The 24161-nt window shown below is 47.8% G+C and overlaps 1 protein-coding gene and 1 long non-coding RNA gene across 2 annotated transcripts; one reads left to right on the forward strand and one right to left on the reverse strand.

Annotated features, from left to right (window-relative positions):
- Positions 1 to 180: 180 nt before the first annotated feature.
- Positions 181 to 22562, reverse strand: Pm20d1 (peptidase M20 domain containing 1). Its single transcript, XM_040738279.1, has 13 exons — positions 22347 to 22562; positions 21006 to 21092; positions 17671 to 17903; positions 17019 to 17105; positions 16396 to 16529; positions 15989 to 16108; positions 14722 to 14797; positions 14378 to 14439; positions 14066 to 14144; positions 12108 to 12179; positions 6271 to 6439; positions 4462 to 4561; positions 181 to 2511 (listed from the first exon to the last, which is right to left on the reverse strand). The coding sequence occupies exons 1-13, from the start codon at positions 22513 to 22515 to the stop codon at positions 2388 to 2390; spliced, it is 1512 nt and encodes a 503-aa protein (XP_040594213.1). The 5' UTR covers positions 22516 to 22562; the 3' UTR covers positions 181 to 2387.
- On the forward strand, positions 2507 to 8121 carry LOC121136851. Its single transcript, XR_005874010.1, has 2 exons — positions 2507 to 3138; positions 6144 to 8121. It is a non-coding gene; the product is annotated as an uncharacterized LOC121136851 (long non-coding RNA).
- Positions 22563 to 24161: the final 1599 nt, after the last annotated feature.

A 24161-nucleotide genomic window follows, 5' to 3' on the forward strand; every position in this document is an offset into this window, starting at 1 on the left:
TCCTGTCACCTTGGGCTTTGGGGCAGTCTGTTTTCTCTTCAGAACTATTAGCATAGACTTCGGATTCAACACCTGTGTGACCTTGAAATCTGTAAACCTGGGACTCCATCTATAACATGAAGCAATAGCGCATAGGAGCTGTGCTGCTCTGTTTCCAAAGACACAATACTGCAAACTGAGTTGAGTTATAAAGAGGGGAGGTTTATTTTGGCTCACAGCCCTGGAGCTTTAAGATCATGCGGGGAGCACGGTTTGCCCCAGTGGAGGTCTTCTTGCTGGAGAGACAGCATAGGACATCACACGGCAAGATGCAGGGAATGCATGCATGACCTTTTCTGTCTTCTGGTTCCTCCCTCTTTTAATGGGGTACTGTGTGATATAGTAACACATGTATTCACGGTGGGATGTCCAAATCAGATCAAATGTGTCTTAGCTTCTCTGAAAAAAGCCACCAAAAGTCAAGGATGAGGCTCAACTGTGACGGCCTTGTCTAATCCTAACAGCCCCATCCACAAAGGCGGATGGTAGCTGGTTGTTTCCTCCCTCGGAATACTTTTCTCACATGATTGAGTTTACAGCATACAGATGTGGGGGCACACTCACACCCCAGTAGTTGTTATGAGAATTAAATAGAAAATCAGTGGGGAGTAGGTGATCCAGGGTCAGAGAATAATGGTGGGTTTGGGAGCCAGGAAACATGGGTTCAAGCAACTGTTTCCAGCTAAATGTGTAACCCACTCAGAATCAAGTCTATCGCTGTGGAAGGAGTGACAATAGCATATTCACAGGGCTGAGATAAGGTGTAGGAAACGAGTTGGTAGGGCTCTGCACAAATGTGAAGGATTATTTTTGTTCTTAAGCTTGCCCTACAACAAAGGCTGAATAAGTACTGAATTGGCCAAAAAGGGAGAGTGAGGGAAGGAATGTGAATCTTAGCAGGAGTAGCAAAAAAAGCTTGAATAATTCCCACACTGTTTCTAACATTAACAATTAAGCCAAGAGCTGCAAGGAACAGTTCACCTCCACAGGAGGAAGGTAAGGACTCCGGACTGAGGGAGAATGGGGGTTCTGAGGAGGGGGCAAGGAAAGCCAGTGCCAGCAAACCCTTAGGAGACATGGAAGGGCCTCGCTCGGAGAGGGAAAAAGAGGGAGTCTTTTAAGTCCCACTTCTGAGTCTCCCCTTGTGACCTCGACTCCCCTGTGATTCACAAAGCACAAATCCTGGCCCTGAGTCAAGACTGCTGCTTTCCAATGCCCCCCACCTGCAGCTACTGGGCAGAACCAAATATGCCTAGGGTTGGAGTCCAGAGAGAAGGCAGGAGCTCTGCTATCCTCTAATGGAGGCTACCTCCCCTTGCCTCTCTTGCCTCTAGTGACCTTGCTCCCCTACTTTCCCTTGGTCACTCTGAAATAGGACATGGTGCCAGTCCACAGCTCTGCTGGTTCTGGGCTCCAGTATGAGGCTGGATCTTGAGTTCCTCTCTTGGAAGCTCAGCCCACAGGCTGTGCCAGGGAAATGTTTCTACAGATTAGTGCCTCCTGGGGTGGGGCAGCAACAGCAGGTGACAGGAACAGGGCAGGGAAGGGAGCAAAGTTCCAGAAGCCCAAGGAATAGTGGCTCACTTTCCCAGGTCCCGGCCTGTGGAACCAGGGGTTCTGGGTTCCCTCAGCGTTTCCACTGCAGGCTCACCTGTCAGAGACCCCTTCATCTGACCGATTGTGTGGTGGGAGCTCCTCAGTTTGATGGAGTCTTACTCCAGATGTGGGGTATATCCGGAAGTGGAGGGAGGAGGCAGGGGTAGGGGAGGCAGCTCTCAAGTCCAAGAAGAGAGCGGGTGGCAGGAGAAAAGGAATTCTAGAAGAGTCTCGCTCAGGTGCCCTAAGTTAACACTCTAGCTAGATAAAGCCTGCATTTGCTAAGACAGGCTGGGAAAGCCGACTAGTTAAACAACCAGCATGAGACAGGCCAACGCCTTCTAAGGCAGGACAGAAGGAAGTAGAGGCCACTCAGGGGAGGAGTACAGACATGCAGACATGGGAAGTAACAGGTCAGATTCCTTCTTTCTTTCTTTCTTTTTTTTTTGAGACAGGGTTTCTCTGTGTGTAGCTCTGGCTGTCCTGGAACTTGCTCTGAAGACCAGCCTGCCTCTGCCTCCCGAATGTTGGGATTAAAGGTGTTCGCCACCAACACCTGGCTGACAAGCCAGATTCTGATCATCTTCTCTTCCTCCTTGGAGCTTGTTCTGTGGTGAGTGGAGAGGGAGCCAGGCAGATGAACTCTCCGTTACAAGGTGGTTTCCACCAAACCTTTCATCAATGCTCTCTCTCTCTCTCCAGGTGAGTCCTGGCCCAGTGCTGGGCACCCCTCACCCGGCTGAATCCTCGCTTCATAGTTCATGCTGATGGGGAACTGGCTCCTTGTAGGTATCAGCGTTCTGGATCAACTCAAACATGAACTTCACCTGGTTCTCGTAGTTCTGGACTGAGATTTTCTCATTGATTCCATGGATACTGCGGGAAGAAGCATTTGGGGGCAGGAGATAAGGGTCAAATGCGGTAGTACAAGAGCTGTCACAGAACACCCTTCCTGCCCCCACCCCTCACCCCCTGATATGACTGATCTTTGGGTCTCCATGGGGACAAGGAGAGAAAAGTCATTGTCAGCTTGAGTGTCACACACTGCCTATTTCCCAAGGACCTGCGCTCATGCACGAGAACAGTGAGGAAAGCAATGAATAAACTCCTGAGGAGTTCACCCAGTCTTCTGTCCTGAGGAGTTCACCCAGTCTTCTGTCCTGAGGAGTTCACTCAGTCTTCTGTCCTGAGGAGTTCACCCAGTCTTCTGTTCTGAGGAGTTCACCCAGTCTTCTGTCCTGAGGAGTTCACCCAGTCTTCTGTCCTGAGGAGTTCACTCAGTCTTCTGTCCTGAGGAGTTCACCCAGTCTTCTGTTCTGAGGAGTTCACCCAGTCTTCTGTTCTGAGGAGTTCACCCAGTCTTCTGTCCTGAGGAGTTCACCCAGTCTTCTGTCCTGAGGAGTTCACTCAGTCTTCTGTCCTGAGGAGTTCACCCAGTCTTCTGTTCTGAGGAGTTCACCCAGTCTTCTGTCCTGAGGAGTTCACCCAGTCTTCTGTTCTGAGGTCCGTTTATTCTTTTTTTTTTTTTTTTTTTTTTTTTTACAGTCTCTTGCTAGAGTTTTCCCTAAGGTTTTGCTCACCATGGGTAAGGGAAGGCAGGAAGGCAACAGTCTAGAGCACCACTCCAAGCTCTGTCTTGGATCATGGCTACCAGATCTCATGCTCACCCCCAAAGTGCAAAGACGATAGGAAACAGAGGGGCCATTTACCCCCATTTTAACAAACCCCAAACATAAATACTATGATTTTTGTTTTTGAGACAGGGTCTCTCTATGTCGTCCTAAGGTTCTTCAGAAGCTTGCTAAAGTAGACCAGGCTGGCCTGGAACTCACAGAGATCCACCTGCCTCTGCCTCCCAAGCTCTGGGATCAAAGGCATGTGCCCCGCCATGAGAGTTACTCTTAAGATCACATTCAAACACTTTCATTCTGTTTCAACTGACTTGTGGTGTGGTGAAGAAATCAGGTCTGATATAACAGACTGCAGAAGGCTAAATGGAAATTATCTTCCCAACTTTGAGCCAAAATTTGCTGCAAAATCACAGAATAGTCACACATGACAGTTAATATTGGCACTCACATTTTGGATTTTCATAGTATTTCTTACGAGAAGGCCAACTAACATGCCTACCTTTGAACTCATGTGTGTTTTCTTACCCAAGAATGTTGGAGGGTCTCTGTATTTTATAGGTGGAGGAAGTGAGGTTCAGGGGTGAGTTTTCTCTCAAAGTGGGAAACCCCTTAGGGGGTTCCTCCTCCCTCCCTCCTTCCTTCCTACACATGGTTTTGCTACATAGTCCAAGCTGGATTTAAGTTTGTCAATCGATGGGGCTGGAGAGATAGCCCAGCAGTTAAGAGCACTATCTGCTCTTCCAGAGGACCTGAGTTTTAGTCCCAGCACCCACATGGTGGTTCACAACTATCTGTTCTGAGGTGCCCCCTTCTGGCCCCTAAAAACAATGCATGCAAATGGTGTGCAGCTGTACATGCAGACAAAACACTCATATAAAATAATATTAAAAAATGGCCATCCTCCTGACTCAGTCTCTTAAGTGCTAGGATTATAGGCTACTACATCCAGTTTTACCCAAGGATCTTATTTTCAACAAGTTCTCACCAGTCACCTGATTTTCTCCATTTTTTAAAAGAGGAGTGTGCATGGGGGTTATCACCACAATTCCTGGAGCCATGATTCCGATCTGGATTCTAGGATCTCTTTGATTTGTCAAAATCTGGCTCCTCTCTCTATTCTGTAAGTCACCCAAATGTGAGGGACACTTCCGATACATCTCCTCTCCACCTTGCTGCCTAACCCCATTCCACATACCTACTGAAGTCCCGAGACTGCAGGAAAACGGGATTGAACAGATAGATGCCATTGGTGAGGTTGGTATAGTGTCGGCTGTCTGTATTGCCAATACAAATACCTAGAAGGGGAGGAGTAAAAGAAAAATGGGCTTTATGCAAGCCACCTCGTCAGTGACATAGGAGAAGCTAGCTGGGTGACTGACTGGAAGCCAATGAGGAACTTGGGTCACTGTAGAGTGATTTCTGGGACTTCCTAAGAGCATCTGCCTATGACTGCCCCCCCACCTTCACTGCTCCCCTGTTCTCCCAAGACAGGGTTTCTCTGGGTAGCTCTGACTGTTGTGGAACTCACTCTGTAGACCAGGTTGGTCTTGAACTCACAGAGATCTGCCTGCCTCTGCCTCCTGAGTGCTGGGACTAAAGGCATGCAACACCCAGCACCTAGGGCATTTTTTAAAATCGTTTAAGGTGTGTCTTTTCCAATCCTTACAAAAACTGTAACTTTAACCAGGAACGTGGAATTTCCTAGAAGCACTGGTGAGATAGCCCTGAGTGGTCCAAAGCTAAGTTGTTCTCGTCCCATGATGACCAGAGAGGCTTTCATTTTACCCCCACAGTCAAGGCCATTTGCTGTTTGAGAAATCAAGAGTTTAGAGATCACTTGACCTGTATTTTGTATCACTTAGGACAGAAGTAAACAACTGTAAGGGCATTTTGCTGAAGTAGAACACATCCCTCCTCATGGGTCAGGATGTTCTGCTGGTCTCATTTTCTGGGAGGCAAAGCTCAGATGGGAAAGTCCTAGGAAACTCCTCCTAGTCTCCTACTTTCCCAAAGGATAGGTTGCTCAGCTGGACTGGGATTTGTCCTGGGATAGGTACGACCTCTAGGAAAAGACATTCCCAGCATCAGTTCAAGTGTGGTGAGACAGCTCAAGATGGTATTTTTGTGTTTTGTTCTATTTTCTGCTTCTCATCTCAAGTGGGTACCAGGGTCTAATTCTATGCTATGTGGATTTCTTCCTGTTGATTTTTTCCACTGTGTTTGCCGTCTGACCCTACTGATGGGATTGTGGCCAGTGGCAATGATAAGGTGGAGAGAGCCCTTAAGGCTGAAAGAGGATATGGGCTGTGAGAGCCAGGGTTCCTAGATGTTCATAGAAAGCCACAAGTAAACCTACCGAGAAGGAACTGGGCACGGGCTTTCACATTAGAACATGCCCACACGTGGAGACCAGAGATGATTTGGAAACTGCTCAGGTATCACTATGCCAAAAGTCCTCTGGGATTATCTTTCAAAAAGGCAGATTCCAGCTGGAATATATGAGTGGGTCTGGGTGTTCTACATTTTATGAAGTTCCCTGGGAGAACCACTGCCAGGTTTAGATGGTGTTCTAGAAGGTGGGAGAAATGCACAGGGATACGAGGGATACTAGGCTGAGGAGAGGCGTTTGAATGGCGTGGACTCAGAGGCTTTTCTGGACTGTCATTCTGAGTCCTGCTGCTCAGCTGGTATCCTAGGATGGTGGCGAGGTAACCCCTCTGGGAGATGTATATTCTAAGCCAACCCCTCCTCTGTGTCAGAGGGACACACAACCCTGCTGCCCTAGGTTATGCAAGGACCCATCCTCAGCTGACCTAATTTATTGTTTCTGTCCTTTTCCTGTTTCCTTTCTCACTTCCACCCCGGGGGAAAATACAGTTCCAGGGACAGAAGCAGCCAGCTGTTTCCAGGATGAGTGGCTGGGCTGGGGGTAGGGAAAGGGACATCAGATGGGAAGCTGTTCCAGTCACCACCACCCACAAGCCACAGCTGATGAAGTCATTACCGGGGACAACAATATTGACTTCCGGGAAGACAGAACGTATGGTCTGTTGAAGCAGCTGGTAGCCCATGGCGTGCTCATCAGAGGGGCTGACAGGAAGGGGATCAAAAGATCTCAGCACATGCAACTGGACTCGGTCATCAGCCACGATGTTCTTGACAAGCTCCAGGACCTTCAGGGAGGAAACCAAGACGGTTACAGTTGCATTGACCTGCTATCTAAGCACCAAACTCAGATCTTTTGTTTTAGCAGGTAGCACTCTGGAGTTTAGAGAAAAGAATGTTTGTTTTTGCAGTGGGACCCCAACTTTTACTGCCTGGCTGTGAGTGATGTAAGAGCTGGCATTTCCTAGAAAGCATGGCAGAATTCAGCTAAGCGTTTGGGAGGATTGTGTTACAGCTCTAAGTCAGACGGGGAATTGGATAATCCGGAACTTGTGTTGTGGTCCCCCCACCCACCCTGGGTTGTGAGCCATGGGATTAGGTAAAGTATCAGAGATACTAGGATGAGAATCTCAGCTGTCTCAATAGGATGATCCTGTTCCAACCTGAGAGACAGCCTTGGGGTGGTGACACAGGTTGCAAAAGACCTTACCACACAGTTTTCTTTCTCCTCTCGAGCTGTTACCTATTTGTAACCAAATACACTGAGCCAGAAAGATGAGCTCAGCATGCACACAAAGTCAGGAGTGTGGTGCCGTGACTGGAGGTTTTCCCTTTGCCTCTTTTTATTGAGAAAGACTATGAGGAAATTCCCAGAAAATCGAGCCTGAGGTGACTAGGGGGAAATCCAATGAAATCCCTGGTTCCAGGAAGGATACAGACCAGACCCGGAGGCTCAGGTCACTTGAGAGAACAGACCAGGAGCATTACAGTGGTCCCCCCAACCTAGTCAGCTCCACAAGGGAAAGCTCAATATCAACCATTTGACCAGTGCTTATTAGTTTGAAGCTGCTTCTGCCTGGGAAGGGCTGGGTTGCACAGCTGGCAATCACCAGAACGGGGGCATTATTTGGAGTGCTCATTTTAGGCCAATGGCCCCTAGAAGGGTGGCAGAGATGAAACCGGGGGAGGAGACAGTGAAGGCTCCCACCTCTAGCTTAGAAACTCCATCAGAATCAAAGCAAATGCCCATGGGGAATGGATGAAGATTATAAGAACTCATTTTTAATCACCCTATCACTAGTACCCCCAACACTGTCAATACCAAATTCACCGTGGGTATGGCTCAATGGCAGAATGCTTGCCTACCATGCATAAGGCCCTAGGTTCAAGCCCCAGTACCTTAGTAAAAGTATCTGTAGTCTTCACACATCGCTTTACCCAGGAAAAGGCTCCTGGGTCACCACCTATGCAGTAGATAGGGACTGTGCCTGCTGTGTCTTGCTTGGGTCCCTGCAGAGCTTTCTGCATCTGGAAACTGAAGGCCATATGACAACTGGCTCTGTTTAGTGAGAGGTGGGGCCTGCTTCAAAGGCAGGGACTGTGTCAGCCTCATTCCCTTATCTAGAGTAGTGAGCAAGTAAGAAGTAATAAATGCTGGCTACTTTAGCTGTAAGGGATAAGAACCAACAGAAACGATAACAGGCACTGTTCCCCTAGGTACCTTGCCCGTCGTATACAGTTAGAAGTGCTGGGCTGAGTGTCTGTTGGACTACCTAAGGATGGTGCTTTACTGAGTCCAACCGGAAGAGGAGGTGCGGCTCAGAAAAGCATTCATCTTAGGTGTGCAGTTTGGAGTCAGGAATTTCGGGTCTGAAGAGAGGATACGGTCCTGGTAGAGAAGAGGCAAACAGGTATTCCTAAGGTGGAGAGGGATGGGCAACAAACACAAAAAATAAAAAAAGAGCCATGACAAGAGTGTTGCGCTCGGGATAATTCCTCACAGTGCTGCTGTGCCTTTGGGCAAGCCCCCAGACCTCTCTGTGCCTGTTTGTGCCTGTGATACCAGGAGCTGAGATTCTTCTAATGCTTATGACGTGTCTAGCATTATGTTCCACTCGGTGCAGTATGTGCAGAATGGAAGAAGGGAATGGGGTTAGGTATTACGGGAAGCCATGCCTCAAATTCATAAGGAAGATACTCATAATCAGGATGCTAAAAAAAAAATGGGCCGGGCCGGGCATTGCTGGCGCACGCCTTTAATCCCAGCACTCGGGAGGCAGAGGCAGGCGGATCTTTGTGAGTTTGAGGCCAGCCTGGTCTACAGGGTGAGTTCCAGGACAACCTCCAAAACAATGCAGAGAAACCCTGTCTCAAAAAACCAAAAAAAAAAAAAAAAAAAAAAAAAAAGACAGTAAGTAGCCTGTCATGGGTCTTCCGGTAAGCAGCCTACAGAGCTGGATGGAAGGTGGACTCATAACCATGAAGACCTGACCAAGTTTTAAATAGCCAATGTTCTTACCATCAACAAACATAACATCGCTACACATAAAAGAGAAAACCAGACTGTGGGAATGTGCCAGAAGGACTGTAGATGGAGAACTAAAAGTCAACATCTCTATAGCAACCTTGGAGGTCTCTCTCCCCATTGGTAGTCCCTCCTTCCAGTCCCATTATTGTGCCTCTAATTATTGCTGGAGGGGTTGTGTGTCTTTATACAAACAGACAAACAGTTACTATAACCAGAGTGGCCAGTAACTTACTATCTGGTATCAACCTCCTGAGGGCAGGGGTAAAGGCCTCTCCTGGCTGGGTGTGGCTGAGCATAGCTTCATTTCCAGCAGAGGCAGAGGCAGAGGCAGGAGGATCTGTGAGTCCAAGGCCAGCCTGATCTACAGTGAGTTCCAAGCAGTGGGGACTACATAGTGAGACCTTGTCTTTAAAAAAAAAAGGTGGTGGTGGCACACGCCTTTAATCCCAGCACTTGGGAAGCAGAGGCAGGTGGATCTCTGTGAGATTCAGGACAGCCTGGTCTATAGATCGGGTTTCAGGATAGCCAAGGCTACACTGAGAAACCCTTTCTTGAAAAACCAAAAAAAGATATGTCAGTACACCCAGCTAATATTCACTGTCCCTGTATTTAACTCTGCTTATGTCCCCACTGCCACTTCACAATCACTGTGTGGAATGGCAGCCAATTATCTTTATAGTCACTTACGCTACCTTCTTCATTCATTTGACTGCTTGCTGCTGTCCCTTCTCACTGGACCACAAATACCATTAGAATGGGAACCTTGTCTTTCTGGCTCACAACTATCCCAAGTAGTTAGAAGAATGTCTACCTGGGTCCAGGGGTGCAGGCCTGACACTCTAGATACTTTAGAGGATGACAAGCTCAAGGCTGGCTGGGGTAACCTGGTAAGGTCCTGTTTCAAAATAACCAAGTAGGAAAGAGTGGGGAGGGGCTGGGGATATAATGGGAGGGCTCTCACCTAGTGAGTGAGTGAGCCAGCTGCGTGCGTGTGTGTGTGTGTGTCCGTGTCCATCCAGCTACCTACCTCTACATTGTGGGGAAGAACAGGTGCGGACAGAAGAGGAGAACTGTGGTACCCACAGGTGTTCCCACTGGACCCAGAATGAAGCTCTGAGCTTGTGGCCTCTGGACAAGAAAGAGGAGTGACCAGGACAAATGGGCCCCTCCCTCTGAGCTTTCTAAAGGATGGAGGTTTTCCATCCCTCATCGGGCAGGTGGCCAGGCTGAGTCCAGGGGATTCCAGAAGCGCCATCAGATAGACCAGGAGGGAAGGCCCTGTGGTTGGGAGGGGAAAGTGCCAGGACCAGGGAGATGAAAGCCCTAATGGGTGGAAAACAGACTTTGGAAAAGGATGGAGCTAGAATGTGCTGGAAAAAAACAAAACAAAACAAAAAAACAGGTGGAAAGCTCAGCTGATTAAATTCAGTGATTTCCTGATCCTATGAGCCTCCAGGGAGAGAACAAGGTTGGCACCTGATGAAAAGCAGCCGATCAGGGATTCGCACTGAACTCAGGACCCTTCCCCAGGCCAGGCAGGCTGTTAGCCCACTTCTGCATCCCTCCCTCCTTACACAGGGACACAGGGACAGCTGAATCTTACATGGGAAGAACTCTTGAAAACCAACATGTGTGTCTGACCCTTCAGGCTATGGGCAAGAGTCCCTACTGTATTCTAGAATGTATTAACCATCTCTCAGCTGCTGGTTTGCCCTCTTGGTGCTTTCTTTTTTGTTGTTGCTATTGTCATTTTGAGTGTGTGTGTGTGTGTGTGTGTGTGTGTGTGCGTGCGGGCATGCGTATGTATGTTCCTGTGTATCTGCATGTGTGATATACAGATCAGAGGTCAATGTTGGGTGAGTTCTCTCTTGTTCTCTGCCTTACTTTTTATTTCATTTTTGAGAAAAAAAATCTCACTACGTAGCTTTGTCTTGTGTGATTGCTTGAAGAGTGGTCCCCATAGGCTCATATGTTTGAATGTTTAGTCATCAGGGAATAGCACTACATAGAAGGATTAGGAGAGGTGACCTTGTTGGAGGTGTGTCACTGGGGATGGGCTTTGAAATTTCAAAAGCCCAAGCCAGGCCTAGTGTCTCTCTCTCTTCCTGCTGCCTGCGGATCCAGATGTAGAACTCTCAGCTACCTTTCCAGCACCATGGCTGCCTGTGTGTGTGGTTGCATGTTCCCTGCCATGTTGAGAATGGACTTAGCCCCGATGAAATGCTTTCCTTTGTAAGAGTTGTTGAGGTCATAGTGTCTCTTCACAGCAACAGAACATTGACTAGGACATCTGGCTTGCAGCTTGCCATACAGACCAGGCTGGCCTTGAACTCACCTGCCTCTGTCTCCCAAGCACTGGGGTTAAAAGCATGCACCTCCTAGTCCACCTTATGTTTTTAGGACAGGGTCCGAACTTAGGTCTCACCAATTCAGCTAGATTGACTGGGTAGCCAGCAAGCTCCAAGGATCCTCGCTCTGCTCCCCCAGGGCTGGGTTAAGAGATGCAGTGCTCACCTGACTTTTCTGTGGGTGCCGGGAACTGAGGTCCCCAGGCTTACATGGCAGGCACTCTACCACTGAGCCATTTCCCCAGCCCATATTCCGCTTTCCACTGATCTACTTGCTCTGTTGTTACTGAGAATTTCATGAGTATTGCACACCTCCCACTCTTTCTCAAATTCATGACCTCTTATTCCTTAATTATCATTGTATTACACACTCACCCACCCACCACCCCCACACCTCACACTCCCCCAGCACACATATACAACCAGTCAAGTTCACTTAGTATTGCTTACATGTGCTGCTGTTGTTTTTGAGGCAAGGTCTCTAGCCTAGGCTAGTCTCAAACTTCCCCTACTTTCTCATTTATCCTATTCTTTTTTTGTCTTAACATCTTACTCTTAGCAACATCTTAATGGTCCTTTAACACCCAGCTCAAATTTCTATTAGTAAAAAAGGGCTGTTTTGACCTTCTAGGTGGCTTTGCAGTGTGTCCTGTGGGAGACTGTTCACCCCGGATTATTACGGCAGCAGTAAAGGGTGCAGAAAGCAGCAGCCCCGGAGTCAGACTGTTGGATATGTACCCACAGGCACACTGCCTACTTGCTCTGCTCCCCAGCTTTCCTTAGCTGAGTGAGGACAGCAGAGCTCCTACCTTAACTGGCTGGTGTGAGTGCTAACGAGTGAATGCATGCATCTGTATACCACAGAATGGTCAAGCATGCAGCAAGCACGCAGTAAGAAAGACTTACTATCATGACTATCATTTACTTGTCTTTGTGTCTCAGCCTTAGACTTCAAGTTTCCCCAAACCAGATATCTCCTATCCTATGCAGTTGGTGTATAGGAGCTTTTACAAAACAAAACAAAACAAACCCCAGGTGTCGAGGGTCCTACTTCCTGCTCTTTGGAACATAAGTACATACCTCATGGACTGTCTGCGAAGGGTGAATTCGGAAGTTGATTGTAGCCTGAGCCAATGGGGGGATGACATTCACCTAGACAGAGAACCAGAAACCTGGTCTGAACCCTCCTCGTGTCTTCCAAGAGCTGGCCCCTGCCCAGGGCACACCAGCTACCACCCAGGAGGAGGAGAAGCAACTGCTCTGGCTTAAGGAGCCAGGGCTAAATCCAGAGTCTGCCCTTGTCTTCTCATGTCCCTTCTCGTGTAAATATAACCTGCTGTTATATTCACGTTTAGGGTCTCTGCTTTAGGCAAGCTCTTTGTGCTTCTTGGTCCTGGAGGGCTCACAGAGCAGCTCAGAACAGGACTGCTTGCCCTGCGACTGCCCGGACAACTCTGTTGCGCCATCAGGAGTCTTCTGTGTGCATGTTCCCAGGACACCCTGGCCATTTCTTTTATACTAGTGCTTACTTGTGGTGGAACACCTAGGGTCTCAAGGGTCTCCTCCATAATACGTGTGTCTCATTCCTGAAGGGATGGTAGTGGTGGTTGTTGTGCATGTCTGGGTATAAAGTATACCTATTTTTTTTTTGTCTGAACCTATTGGCTAGTTGGAGAGGACAGGCTAGGGATGTTTCCTTGATGTCATGAGAGAGATTTCTTTTATCTTTCTTTGAACTGGTAAGATGCCAGCACCAGGGGCAGGAACGTGCTGGGCTATTGCAAACTGGAGGTGTGATTCCTGAGTAGCTGCTACTTCTCTGCACCTCTGCTTCTCCAGCTGGCAGTTGGAGCAATTCTAGAAGAATCAAATGGAGTATCCCCCAGCCTCCGTGGACAGAAAACCACAGGTCAAATGCAAGAGCACAATACGTTGGTGATCAAACAATAGCTGGGCAGCAGCTGGTGGAGATAATCTGGGTTGGTTCCAGTTTGTTATGCCAGAAGTAAATATAGAGGCATTACTTCTATCAAACTTGGGACCGGGTGTGGTGGTGCTACCTTTAATCCCGGCACTCAGGAAACAGAGGCAGGTAGATATCTGTGGTTTTTAGGCCTATCTGGTCTACATAGCAAATTCTAGGTCAGCAAGAGCTATATGGTGAAATACTGTATACAGACAAAATGCCAAACCCAAATCAATCTTGTTTTCCAGATTAGTATAGTTCAAGATCATATTGTACTTCAGGAAAATGGCCCCTGAAGTTGTGCTGGTGATAATGATGGTTGTGGGTGGGTCTAATTCTCTTCAAAGCCCTGAGCCTTTTGTAGGCCAGGCTTTGTCTTTTAGCAAGAGACTCCTTAGTAGACAGTATAACCACAAGTGGGTCAATTTACTGAAAACTAAATGCTTTCTTTATGGAATAAAACCTTATCAAATTATCTATTCTTATTTATCCAAATGTAAGACTCATATTGAAATTATATTGACTGAGGCAGATTTGGAGAAAAGACATCATGGATTTTATGAGTGGCAAGTGAGTGTGTCTTTGAGCTTAACCAAGGGTACATACATTAACCACTCACTGCATTAGTTCGGGGGATAAATCTTTTAAAACAAAGACTTTCTAAAAAGACTCTACTTGGCCGGTGCTGTTGTTCTGTGGCAGGGCACCCACCGGGTAGAAGGCTACAGGCTTGGTCTATTAACACTACAAAAAAGTGATCGAGTAGACAAAAAATAGAGACCTTGGACGGTAAAGGAGTTTAGTCTGATGACCAAAGTGCTAGGAAAGTATAAACCACGTGGGACTACATTCAGGGCACAGGTGCCCCTCTGCACACACACAGACACATGTGACCACACTCTCAATGGGCTGTAGACTTTTTCGCTGCAGCCTTTGCTCTTGAGGCTTACCAACTGATGACAGCACAGCGGCAAGGGACGACACTGGCTCTCCCATCACTGTAGCTACAGCAGGAAGGGAAAGCCCCAAGGGACGGGAGTGCAAATGTAGCCGGAGGACCGGATGATGTTACCTTGATTCCTGCCTTGAAAATGGTGAGGGCTGTGGTGGTTCTGACCAGCGCATTGGTTATGTAATTCCTCTCCATTAGCCTAAATAAAGCAAAAAGACTAACTACAGTTAGACATCAGGAAGGAGGTTTGGAATTTCACTCTCTGTCCTAAACCTTGGAGATCTTTAAGGCCGGGAGAGACATCAGCCTACACGGTAGTAACATGAAGTATCTATGGTTGAGGGATGACTAGTCAGGCCAGGTAAGCCAAGAAACGGGGAAGGGGCAGGTATCCGGGGAGAGAGATTTACAGGGGGAAACAAAACAAGTTACCTGCTTACGATGGGCCGAAACAGCCACAGGTTTCTCAAGGCTATATTGGCAGGGAAGGGAAACTGTAAGGGAAGGAACAAGGTCAGCAGGAGGGAAGGGTCAGCCTAACAGGGCCTCTGCTGGAGTGAGGCAGTTTCCACCTGGATGGGTATATCTGACTTGGGTAAGTCCTATCAGCTTCCGATGACACGCCCCTTCTTGGTTCAGCATTGGCTGGGAGTAGGTGAGAATGGGCGGAGACCTGAGTGACCTAGTAGCCCTCCCACTACTCCACAGCTCCTTCTCCCCCCACTTTCCGCTCCTCTTCCAAAGCTGGCCAGGAGCGTGGAACGTTCCTCCCGCACCTCGTTTGCCAGCAGCTTCAGTGCCTTCTTCAGCGGCCCACTTCCAAACATGTTCGGCATTGGTGTCTGCTCCAGTCTGGAAGAGAAACAGAGTTCTCAGGACCAGGCCTCTCCCAACCCAAGATCAGCATTCTCAAGATGAGGGAGATGGGTGCAAGCCTCAATAAGCCTGCTCCGTCATCCACCTGCCTGCCACCTCCACCAACCCCAGCTGAAGATCTGGAGCATCTGCAGGAGCCTTCGCTGGCCACACGTGTTAAGTCAGAGCTACGCCCGTCTCTTGCTCTGCCCCCCTCTCGCCCCGTGTCCACTCTCATAGTGTGGCAGGACTGCCAGTCTCATGAACCAACGGGGGCTTCCGTAGGGCAGGGGCCATTTCAATTTTTAGTGTAGTCCCTGGCACAAAGCAGCTCTCCGTCTGTCAGTGTTACTATTGCTACGATGAAAACACAATGCCCAAAAAGCAACTCGGGGAGGAAAAGGTCAATTTGATTTACACTTCCATATTGCTGTCCATCACGGAAGGAAGTCAGGACAGGAACTCAAACAGGGCAGGAACCTGGAGTCAGGAACTGATGCAAAGACCATGGAGGGGTGCTGCTTACTGGCTTGCTCCCGGTGGCTTGCTCAGCCTGCTTTATAGCACCCAGGACCACCCGTCCAGGGATGGCACCACCCACAATGGGCTGGGCCCTCTCACATCAACTACTAATAAAGAAAACACCCCCACAGGCTTGCCTGCAGCCCTGTCTTATGGAGGCATTTTCTCAGTTGAGACTTCTTCCTCCCCAATGACTCTTGCTTGTGTCAAGTTGACAAAGCTAGCCAGCACACTTTCTTTTTACCTTGCAAAGAGAACCTAGACACAGGTAAGTGTTGTTCTTGCAAACCTTGGTCTTTATCCACAGCCAGGGCCCCGTATTTATCTTTGTCCTCCTGCCAGAGCCGTAGGAGAATTCAGACAGCGTTACCAGTCACTGCCAACTTGTAATTCTAACTGCTTGGCTGTGCTCTGGACTAGCCAGCTCTCTGGTTTGGCTTTTGTCTACTGGCTCCTGCATGCCCTCTAGCTGGCCTGATAATATCTTTTGATCCCAGTCCTGTTCTTGGTATTGGTGGCTTTGTCCCTCCTGCTGCCTGCACCTCTGCTCCTCAGGCCAGCATTATGGCAGGAAGAACAGGCAGGCCGGCTCTTCAGTCTCAGAGTGGGCGAGTGCCAGGTCTTCCATCCAAGGTGGTCCTGGGAGCGAAGCCAGGAGCTGCTTACCGGCTGACAGCGGCAGAGAGGATGCCAATGCTTGTCTCCTTCGGGGGAGCTGAAGAGTGGCTCGGAGTCATGTTTACTTGCAGCATGAGATCAAGGGCACCCTTCTCTGAGACCGAGATCCTGTGGGAGAGGGTCAAAGATGAGTCTCCAGAGCGCTTCCCCACTGAACCATTTCGTAGACCCACAGGGTCATCTGCATAAAGGTCTGGCTGTTTGGTCTGGGAGGTCAGCTTCATGCTGTTTTGAGAAATTCACCACTGGAGGAAGGGCATGACGGGGGAGCCCAGGACATGCTGAGATGAGGGTGAATGATGCGACCATATCTGAGTGTGGCTTACAGGTGTCAGGCTGGATGCTCTCAAATGGATGATAACTCTTTAGGAAGGGAGGTGGGATGCTTCACTTACATGGCAAAGGGCTTCTTGACGTTCGGAATAAAATCTTCCAAGATAAAGCTACCTTCGTCCACAAGGAAGGCCAGCTGAACACCCCTCGCCTGTAGGAGTGCAGAGATCTTCACAGCTCCCTTTGTCCCTGACACCTGTAGACAGAGAAGCCAAAGCTACAGTCCTTCTTAGTCAGAAACAGAGAGACAGCAAATGTAGACTTGCTCAGCTTGTCACTCCAGACCCTTCCGTCCTAGTCTTTGTTTATGGGGCATGGCCTGAGATTATTCTGTCTCACAGACTTGTCCAGTGTCTGAGTCCCTCTGGGTCCTTCTAATTTCACAGATGAAGGAACTGGGGTCTAGAGAGCGAAAGGTTGGGCCAGGTTGAAAGCAAGTAGCATCACTGAGAATGAAACCTTCAGTTCTCTTTTTGTCATACGTAGGTTTCCTGGGATGGAATTGCCAGACTCTGATTGCCTTGGATATTACCAGGAAGTTTAATGCTGGCACACAGACACACAGAGAAACTGGCAAACAGCTACAGAATCTCAAGGAGTCCCTGCAGCTGATGGGCATACAGGATTAGGGTAAAGTACTCCACCTCCAAGAGGCCCTGAGACAGGTTCTGGGTAGACAGCTTACCTCTTCATCGTGGCCCAAAGCTATGAAGAAAGATCTTTTGGGGCTATAGTTTCTGATCAACAGAAGCTCCAAGGCTTGCAGGATTGCCTAGGATTCAGAAGAGAAGAAAGGCTTACTATTTAAGTAGGGTATCAGAGTCATTCATCAGGGAGGGTGGGACAAAGATCTGGTGGTCTGGTTTTAAAGAGAACAACTTCAGGGGGTCCAGAGCACTGTAGAAAACCCTTGCCACCTGAGAGAAGTATGCATTTATCACTGCCAGTGGTCCCTATGCAGAGGATTATCTACCTCCAATTTCTACATGGTTAAGAAGTCAAGGTCCAGAAAACTAATAGCTACCATTCAGGCTCCTACAGCCACTTTTCTCTTCCTTCCCTCCCTCCTTCCTTCCTGTTTCTTTGAGACAGGGTTTTTCTGTGTAGTCCTGGCTGTCCTAGAACTTGCTCTATAGGACAGGCTGGCCTCCCGAACTCAGAGAGGCCTGTCTGTCTCTACCTTTTGAGTGCTGAGATGAAAGGCATGTGCCACCACTGCCCAACTTCAGCCAATTCTTTCAACCATAACCTCCTTCCTCTCCCAAAGTCAGCCAAATTCTCCCATCCCGGAGTAACCTTTGGACCCTAAGTCAGGTATTAAGCATAGCATTTCAGACCATCACAGAATTTTTGTTGTCCAGTGTGCCCCGGCCATGGATGAAGCCGTCACGTTCCAGGCCTGAGAACGGGGGCACCTCCCATCCTTCTTCAGGGGCAGGAACCACATCAAAGTGAGCCATCAGCAGGTAGGGTTGCAAACTGGAGTCTGAGCCTTGGACAGTAAACAGGTGGCTATACGTTCCCACGACTTCATGCTGGACAAAGCTGCTGTGGAACACTGTAGGGAAGACTGTAGGAAAGGCAAAGGGATGAGAAGCAGGGAAAGCCAGGGCCAAGTTTCCTTCTGTTCCCCTCCCAGTTTTTGCTCCCAAGTCCTTTCTCTTCCTTTCTTTCTCTACTTTTTGAATATGAATGCTCTTTACAGTTATACATTCTGTTCCATCTATTCAGTTTCTGAAATTCCTCTTCTCTCTCTGTGTGTATGTACATTATAACATATATGTAACATAATGTATACACATATAGACATTCCCTCCAGGATCAAACCCCTCCTATTTTAATAAGCTATTTAAAACTGTACCATTAGATATTAGAGCTGGAGAGATGGCTCAGAGGTTAAGAGCATTAGTTGCTCTTGCAGAGGACCCAGATTCAATTCCCAGAACCCACAATGGAGACCCATAACCATCTGTAACTCAAGTTCCAAGGATATCTGATGCCCTCTTATGGCCTCTGAGGGAACTGCACACATAGTGTGTAGACATGCACGTAGGCAAAACAACCACACACACACACACACACACACACACACACACACACACACACACACACACACACCACTGGGTAATAGCACAAGATCTGGCTCATTCTAGCCTAACATGCTATCACATATTGACACCTTTATAGATGAGGATTGTGTTATTGTGCTAAAACTTGAATGTAATAGTTCCTAATATCCAAATCACTCAGAGGTAAGCATAATCATGTAAAACATCCTAAGCTCTTTTTTCTTTTTTGGTTTTTCGAGACAGGGTTTCTCTGTATTGTTTTGGAGCTTGTCCTGGAACTTGCTTGGTAGATCAGGCTGGCCTCGAACTCACAGAGATCAGCCTGCCTCTGCCTCCCGAGTGCTGGGATTAAAGGTGTGCGCCCCAACGCCCGGCAAGCTCTTTTTTCTTTTAAGAAAACAACATGGGCATGTGCCTACAGGAAGCAGAAGAGAAAGGACCTGAGTTGGAGGCTATTGGACCACACAGTAAGACCCTGTCTCAAAAGCAAAACAGATGGGGGTGGTGGGGGGAAGACAGAGACATGCAAGTATCTAGTTAGAGTTACTATTGCTGTGATGAGGCATCATGAGCAAAGCAACTGGGGGAGGAAAGGGTTCATTTGACTGACACTTCCACATCACTGTCCATCATTGAAGGAAGTCAAGACAGGAACTCAAACAGGGCAGGAACCTGGAGGCAGGAGCTGATGCAGAGGCCATGGAGGGGGGCTGCTTACTGACTTGCTCAGCCTGCTTTTTTTGTTTGTTTGTTTTTCAAGACAGGGTTTCTCTTTAACTTTGGAGTGTCCTGGAACTTGCTCTGTAGACCAGGCTGGCCTCGAACTCAGAGATCCACCAGCCGCTCCCTCCTGAATGCTGGGATTAAAGCCACAATGGCTGGGCCCTCTCACATCAACTACTAATTAAGAAAATGCCCCACAGGCTTTCGTACAGCCCAAACCAATGAAGGAATTTTCTCAATTGAGTTTCCCTCTCTCATGTGACTTTAGCCTGGGTCAAACTGACATGAAACTACTCAGGACAGCAAGATTTTCTTTTCTTTTCTGAGACATGTTTTCACGACGTCATTTAGGAACCCATGATCCTTCTGCCTCAACCTTCTAAGTTCTGGGACTACAGATGTGAGCCACCATCTATTTAATATTTTCAATCAGAGGTTGGTTGAACCCACACATGAAATCCATGGATACAGACAGCTGTGTGTAATATTTTTTAAAGTTTATTATTATTGCCAGGCAGTGGTGGCACACACCTTTAATCCCAGCACTCGGGAGGCAGAGGCAGGCGGATCTCTGTGAGTTCGAGGCCAGCCTGGTCTACAGGACAGCCTCTAAAAGACTACAGAGAAACCCTGTCTCAAAAAAAGTTTATTATTATTACTTTTATTATTGTTTTCTTTTAAATAGATATGTGTTTTGCCTGATTGTGTGTCAGTGAACCACATGTGTGCACCTGTGCCTGTGCTCATGAAGGGAAAGAGGCTGCTGGGTCCTCTGGAACTGGAGGTACAGACAGGTGTGAGCCATCATGTGGATACAGGAAAATGGAACCCAGGTTCTTTGCAAGGGCAGCCAGTGCTCTTAACCACTGAGCCATCTTCCAGGTCCTGTACTTTGCTTTAATGGACCATTTATGAAGTGATGAAATTTGGGTTGTTTCTAATTGAGGGATACACACACACACACACACACACACACTATACATAATGCTACCATGAAGAAAGAAAATACAATTTTTCACTAGTTGTGTTTTGTGGAGACAAAATCTGCTCTGTGAGACCATAACCATATTTCTGTATGTAGGTGTGGATGTCCTCAGGGAAGATTACTCACATTATAGGCAGGCCTTAATACAGGTGGTCTAGATAATCCCCTCCTGGACTTTCTGGGAAGAATCCACTTACTCTTCTGTGCACACACACACACACACACACACACACACACACACACACACACACGGCAAAAAAAAGAAACCTAAAGAGTGTGGTTCAGCCTGTTACTCAGCTTACTTTGACACTCTGAAAGGGGGGGCTCCCTATTCTCCATTAGGTTGTTTGTTTTTACTAAGGAAGATTCTAACACTCTCTCCAATCCATTCTCCCTAGCTTTGGGTTCCACAGTCATAAGGATAAAGAGAGAGAATGATAGGACAGGTCAAGGATGCTGGCTGCCAAGAGGCTTAGGAATGTGTTAGTAATTACTGTAAATGGAGCCCACTAGGTGGAGTGTCTTTGCAAGCTGCATGAATGGGGGTATGGTAGCGGGAGTGGGAGGTGCTGGGTCAGAGTTCTAGACATCTGCACAAGAGAAGGAACCTGCTTTACCTGCTAATGATCTGGTTTACTAATGGGTGCATGTTTAGAGAACTATAGCTAATTCTCAGTTCTTCAAAGGCAAGTCTACACTCCTCACTTTGCCCTCGACGGTGTAACTTTTGAGTTCTCTCTTTTATACATTCTATGTACAAAGTAAAAAGCAACCCCCCCCCCCGAGAGAATGTGACTGTCTTCTATTCATGACAAAATATATTTCCTTATCACCTTGTCAAGGACAAGGTCTCCGGTGTATCTCTGCCACCCTTTGCCCGCGGTTTACAGCTGACCTTTGCGAATGTATTCTCCAAACTCAGCCAGGGCTGTGGTGTTGGATTCCTCATGGCTGAAAGACACTGTGGGAATCTGGATGGCACCTGTCAAGATTCAAGTCAGAGATGGAGGATTCAAGTGGATAGAGGTTGGATATTTCCAATAAAAATAAAAGTCTGAAACAGCCAGGTGTGGTGGTGCACACCTTTAATCCCAGCACCTGGAGGCTAAAACAAGAAGACTGCAATTTTGAACCTAGGCTGAGGTAGCAGGAAACTGTCCCAAATAGAAGACAGAAAAATTGAAACTCAAAAATTTTTGAGGGTTAACACGACATTAAGAAAATTTGGATTTTAGAGCACTTAGGTTTTGTCCGAAAGACACAATTACTTCTATTTAAGGATCAACTAACCACACCACAGCCTACTACCCAGATGGGGAATCTTAAATCCAAACAGGTTAAACTGCCCATCAGAGAGCAGATCCAACATCCGGACTTCAATGTTTTCCATCTTGTTAGAGAGTTTACACCATGATGCTATGAGGTCTTGGTAAGCTCTTGCTTTCTTGTGTGCAAAGGGACTGCAGCAGCCCACCAGTTTGCAGAGGGCTATATGCACGATGGGAAAGCTCTTCCCAGGCCTGTCACTCCAGAATATGCACAATCCATCTCCCACATAGAGGCTAGCATTTGGTCCCTGTGTCGGCCTGCACATGTTTGCGTATGCAGTTTTTATTAACCCACTGTCTAGTGAAAAGAGGAAAAGAGGGGTCGAGAACGGCGTTCACAAAGCATCCCACGGGCCCCCACAAATGCTCCTCTTTCCTCCGGAATGGTACAAACTCGGGACAATGAGTTGGGTGCTTTGTTAGGTCCTCGTATTAAGGGGCAACTAGATAAATAATACACGCCAGGAACAATTCATTCCTCTCAGAGCCAGGGAGTCCCACTGACTCTAAAAAGTTGCTACCCAGTGCCCAGCCCTTGCCGGGGGCCCTGGGAAATGATTTATCGAAACTAATCAGTTTTAAGACACTGAGTAGATTTAACAGCCATGAAACCTTTGAGAGGTTCAAAGTGCTACAAACACTTATTGGAGGCAGGTAGGGGTAGGGTGGGAGCGGGCTATGCCGAGAGGAGAGAAGCTGGAGTAGGTAAGGTGACACCGACGCGAGGGACGTGTTAGAACCGTGCACCGTGTGCCGGGACGTGTGCGGGAACGCTGACTGGGCTCGCTCAGTGTGGCGAGTGGAACTCAAGCCGCAACGAGCGATCTGTCCCTTTTGCAGAGGGAGACTGTCCCAGGCTGACTGGGCACTGAGCGCCCACATCTGAGCACAAGGGGGCGGAGGTTCACCTTTCAGCGCCTCCTTAATAGCGACGCGCTCCTCCTCGCTGAACTGGGAAGGGATCCGCGACGACCCCCAACTTTCCCCACTCCTAGGGACCGTAGATCCAAAGACGATGGCGAGAAAAAGCAGAAGGGCAGCTGCCAAGACTTGCGCGACCACACTGGACCCAGCCATGTCTCTACCGAAGCGCCGCCAGTCCGGGCGGAGTTTGAACCTAAAAGCCCAAAGCCTGACTGGTAACTGACCAATCACCGCCTGTCCCGGTCGGCAGCTAACCAATCAACAGAACGACTCCGCCCCCTGCCCGCCAGGCCTCTAGGGGTGTGTGGTTTCCCATGGTAGGCGGGAGTAGCGTCGGGAAGCAAACTGTGAAGCAATACCGCGCTCTAGGCAAAGGTTATGGCTTGTCTGTGAAATCTTTTGCCGTATGAGAGAGCAAACTAGTCTCTCTGTGTGTAAATCAAGGTTATTAGACCTCAGTTTCTTTCTGGAGTCTGTTTAGGTTTAGATTTTGACTCCCAGTCCCTAGGTTCTGTGGAGGAACGCGGTGAATTTCGGCTTTAATTACATCTAAAACTGCAACAATCGAAAAACCAAATATATATATATATATATGAAAACTGCAACAAAATGACTGTTAACACACAGTGCTTTGACATACCAGCTCCAAAGCTACACTGAGAAACCCTGTCTCAAAAAAAAAAAAAAAAACAAACCAAAACAACAACACAGCAAAACAACAACAAAACCAAATGTAACTGGCTCTCACACCAGGTGCATCTGTTTTCCCACAAATGACATAACTTCCTTCTTCATGGCTGAAAAAAATCTGTATATATCACACCTTTTCACTCATTCCTATGTGGCTGGACACCAAGGGTCTGTAATTTAGCTATTGTGAATATTGCTGCAATAAAGACTGATGAGTATGTATCTATGTAATCTGTTGACTTGGTGTCCTCCAGACAGAAGTGCTGAGGAGTGGTACAGCTAGGCTATGCAGTAATCTATTATCTAGTTGTTTGTTTGTTTACTATCAAGCCAGGTAGGGTCCCAACACTGAGAGGGAGTGAACACAGGGTCCCACTCCTAATCAAGTTCTTTGCTACTGATCCCTGCTGGCAAGAGGAAAGCAAGTTTTCTTCTACGGAGTGATCCAGGACAGGCACAGGCCCAGAAACAGCCAACATAAAATAAACTTGATGTTTCTTTGTGTGTGTGGTGCTTCTTTTTTGGGGGTGGGATTTTTTTGTTTTAATGTGGCTTCTTTTTTTTTGTTGCTTCTTTCAATTTTCATTTGTGTGTGTGTGTGTGTATGTTTATTTTTTATTTTATTTTTGAGACAGGGTGTTTCTACATATCCCTGACTGGCCTTGAACTCTCAGAGATCTACCTGCCCCTATCTCCTGAGTCCTAGGATTAAAGGTGTGTGCCACCACGCATAGTTTTTTAGGGGTGTGCAGAAACTCAGTGCAATAGAAACTCCCTGGGCCGGGTGTTGGTGGTGCACGCCTTTAATCCCAGCACTCGGGAGGCAGAGGCAGGCAGATCTCTGTGAGTTCAAGGCTAGCCTGGTCTACAGAGTGAGTTCCAGGAAACCTCCAAAACAATACAGAGAAACCCTGTCTCGAAAAAAACAAACAAACAAAAAAGTAAAAAAAAAAAAAAAGAAAAGAAAAGAAAAGAAAAGAAAAGAAACTCCTTGGAATCTATGAGGATGACCCTAGCAAAGACTCATAATAGGAGATGTGGAGCCCAAACCAAGGCTTCCGGTGGTGAGACTGGGACATCACCCCAGCCACAAAACCTTTGACCTACAA

This window comes from Mesocricetus auratus, unplaced genomic scaffold (assembly GCF_017639785.1).
Source record: "Mesocricetus auratus isolate SY011 unplaced genomic scaffold, BCM_Maur_2.0 Super-Scaffold_100676, whole genome shotgun sequence".
In the NCBI taxonomy this organism is placed as follows: domain Eukaryota; kingdom Metazoa; phylum Chordata; class Mammalia; order Rodentia; family Cricetidae; genus Mesocricetus; species Mesocricetus auratus.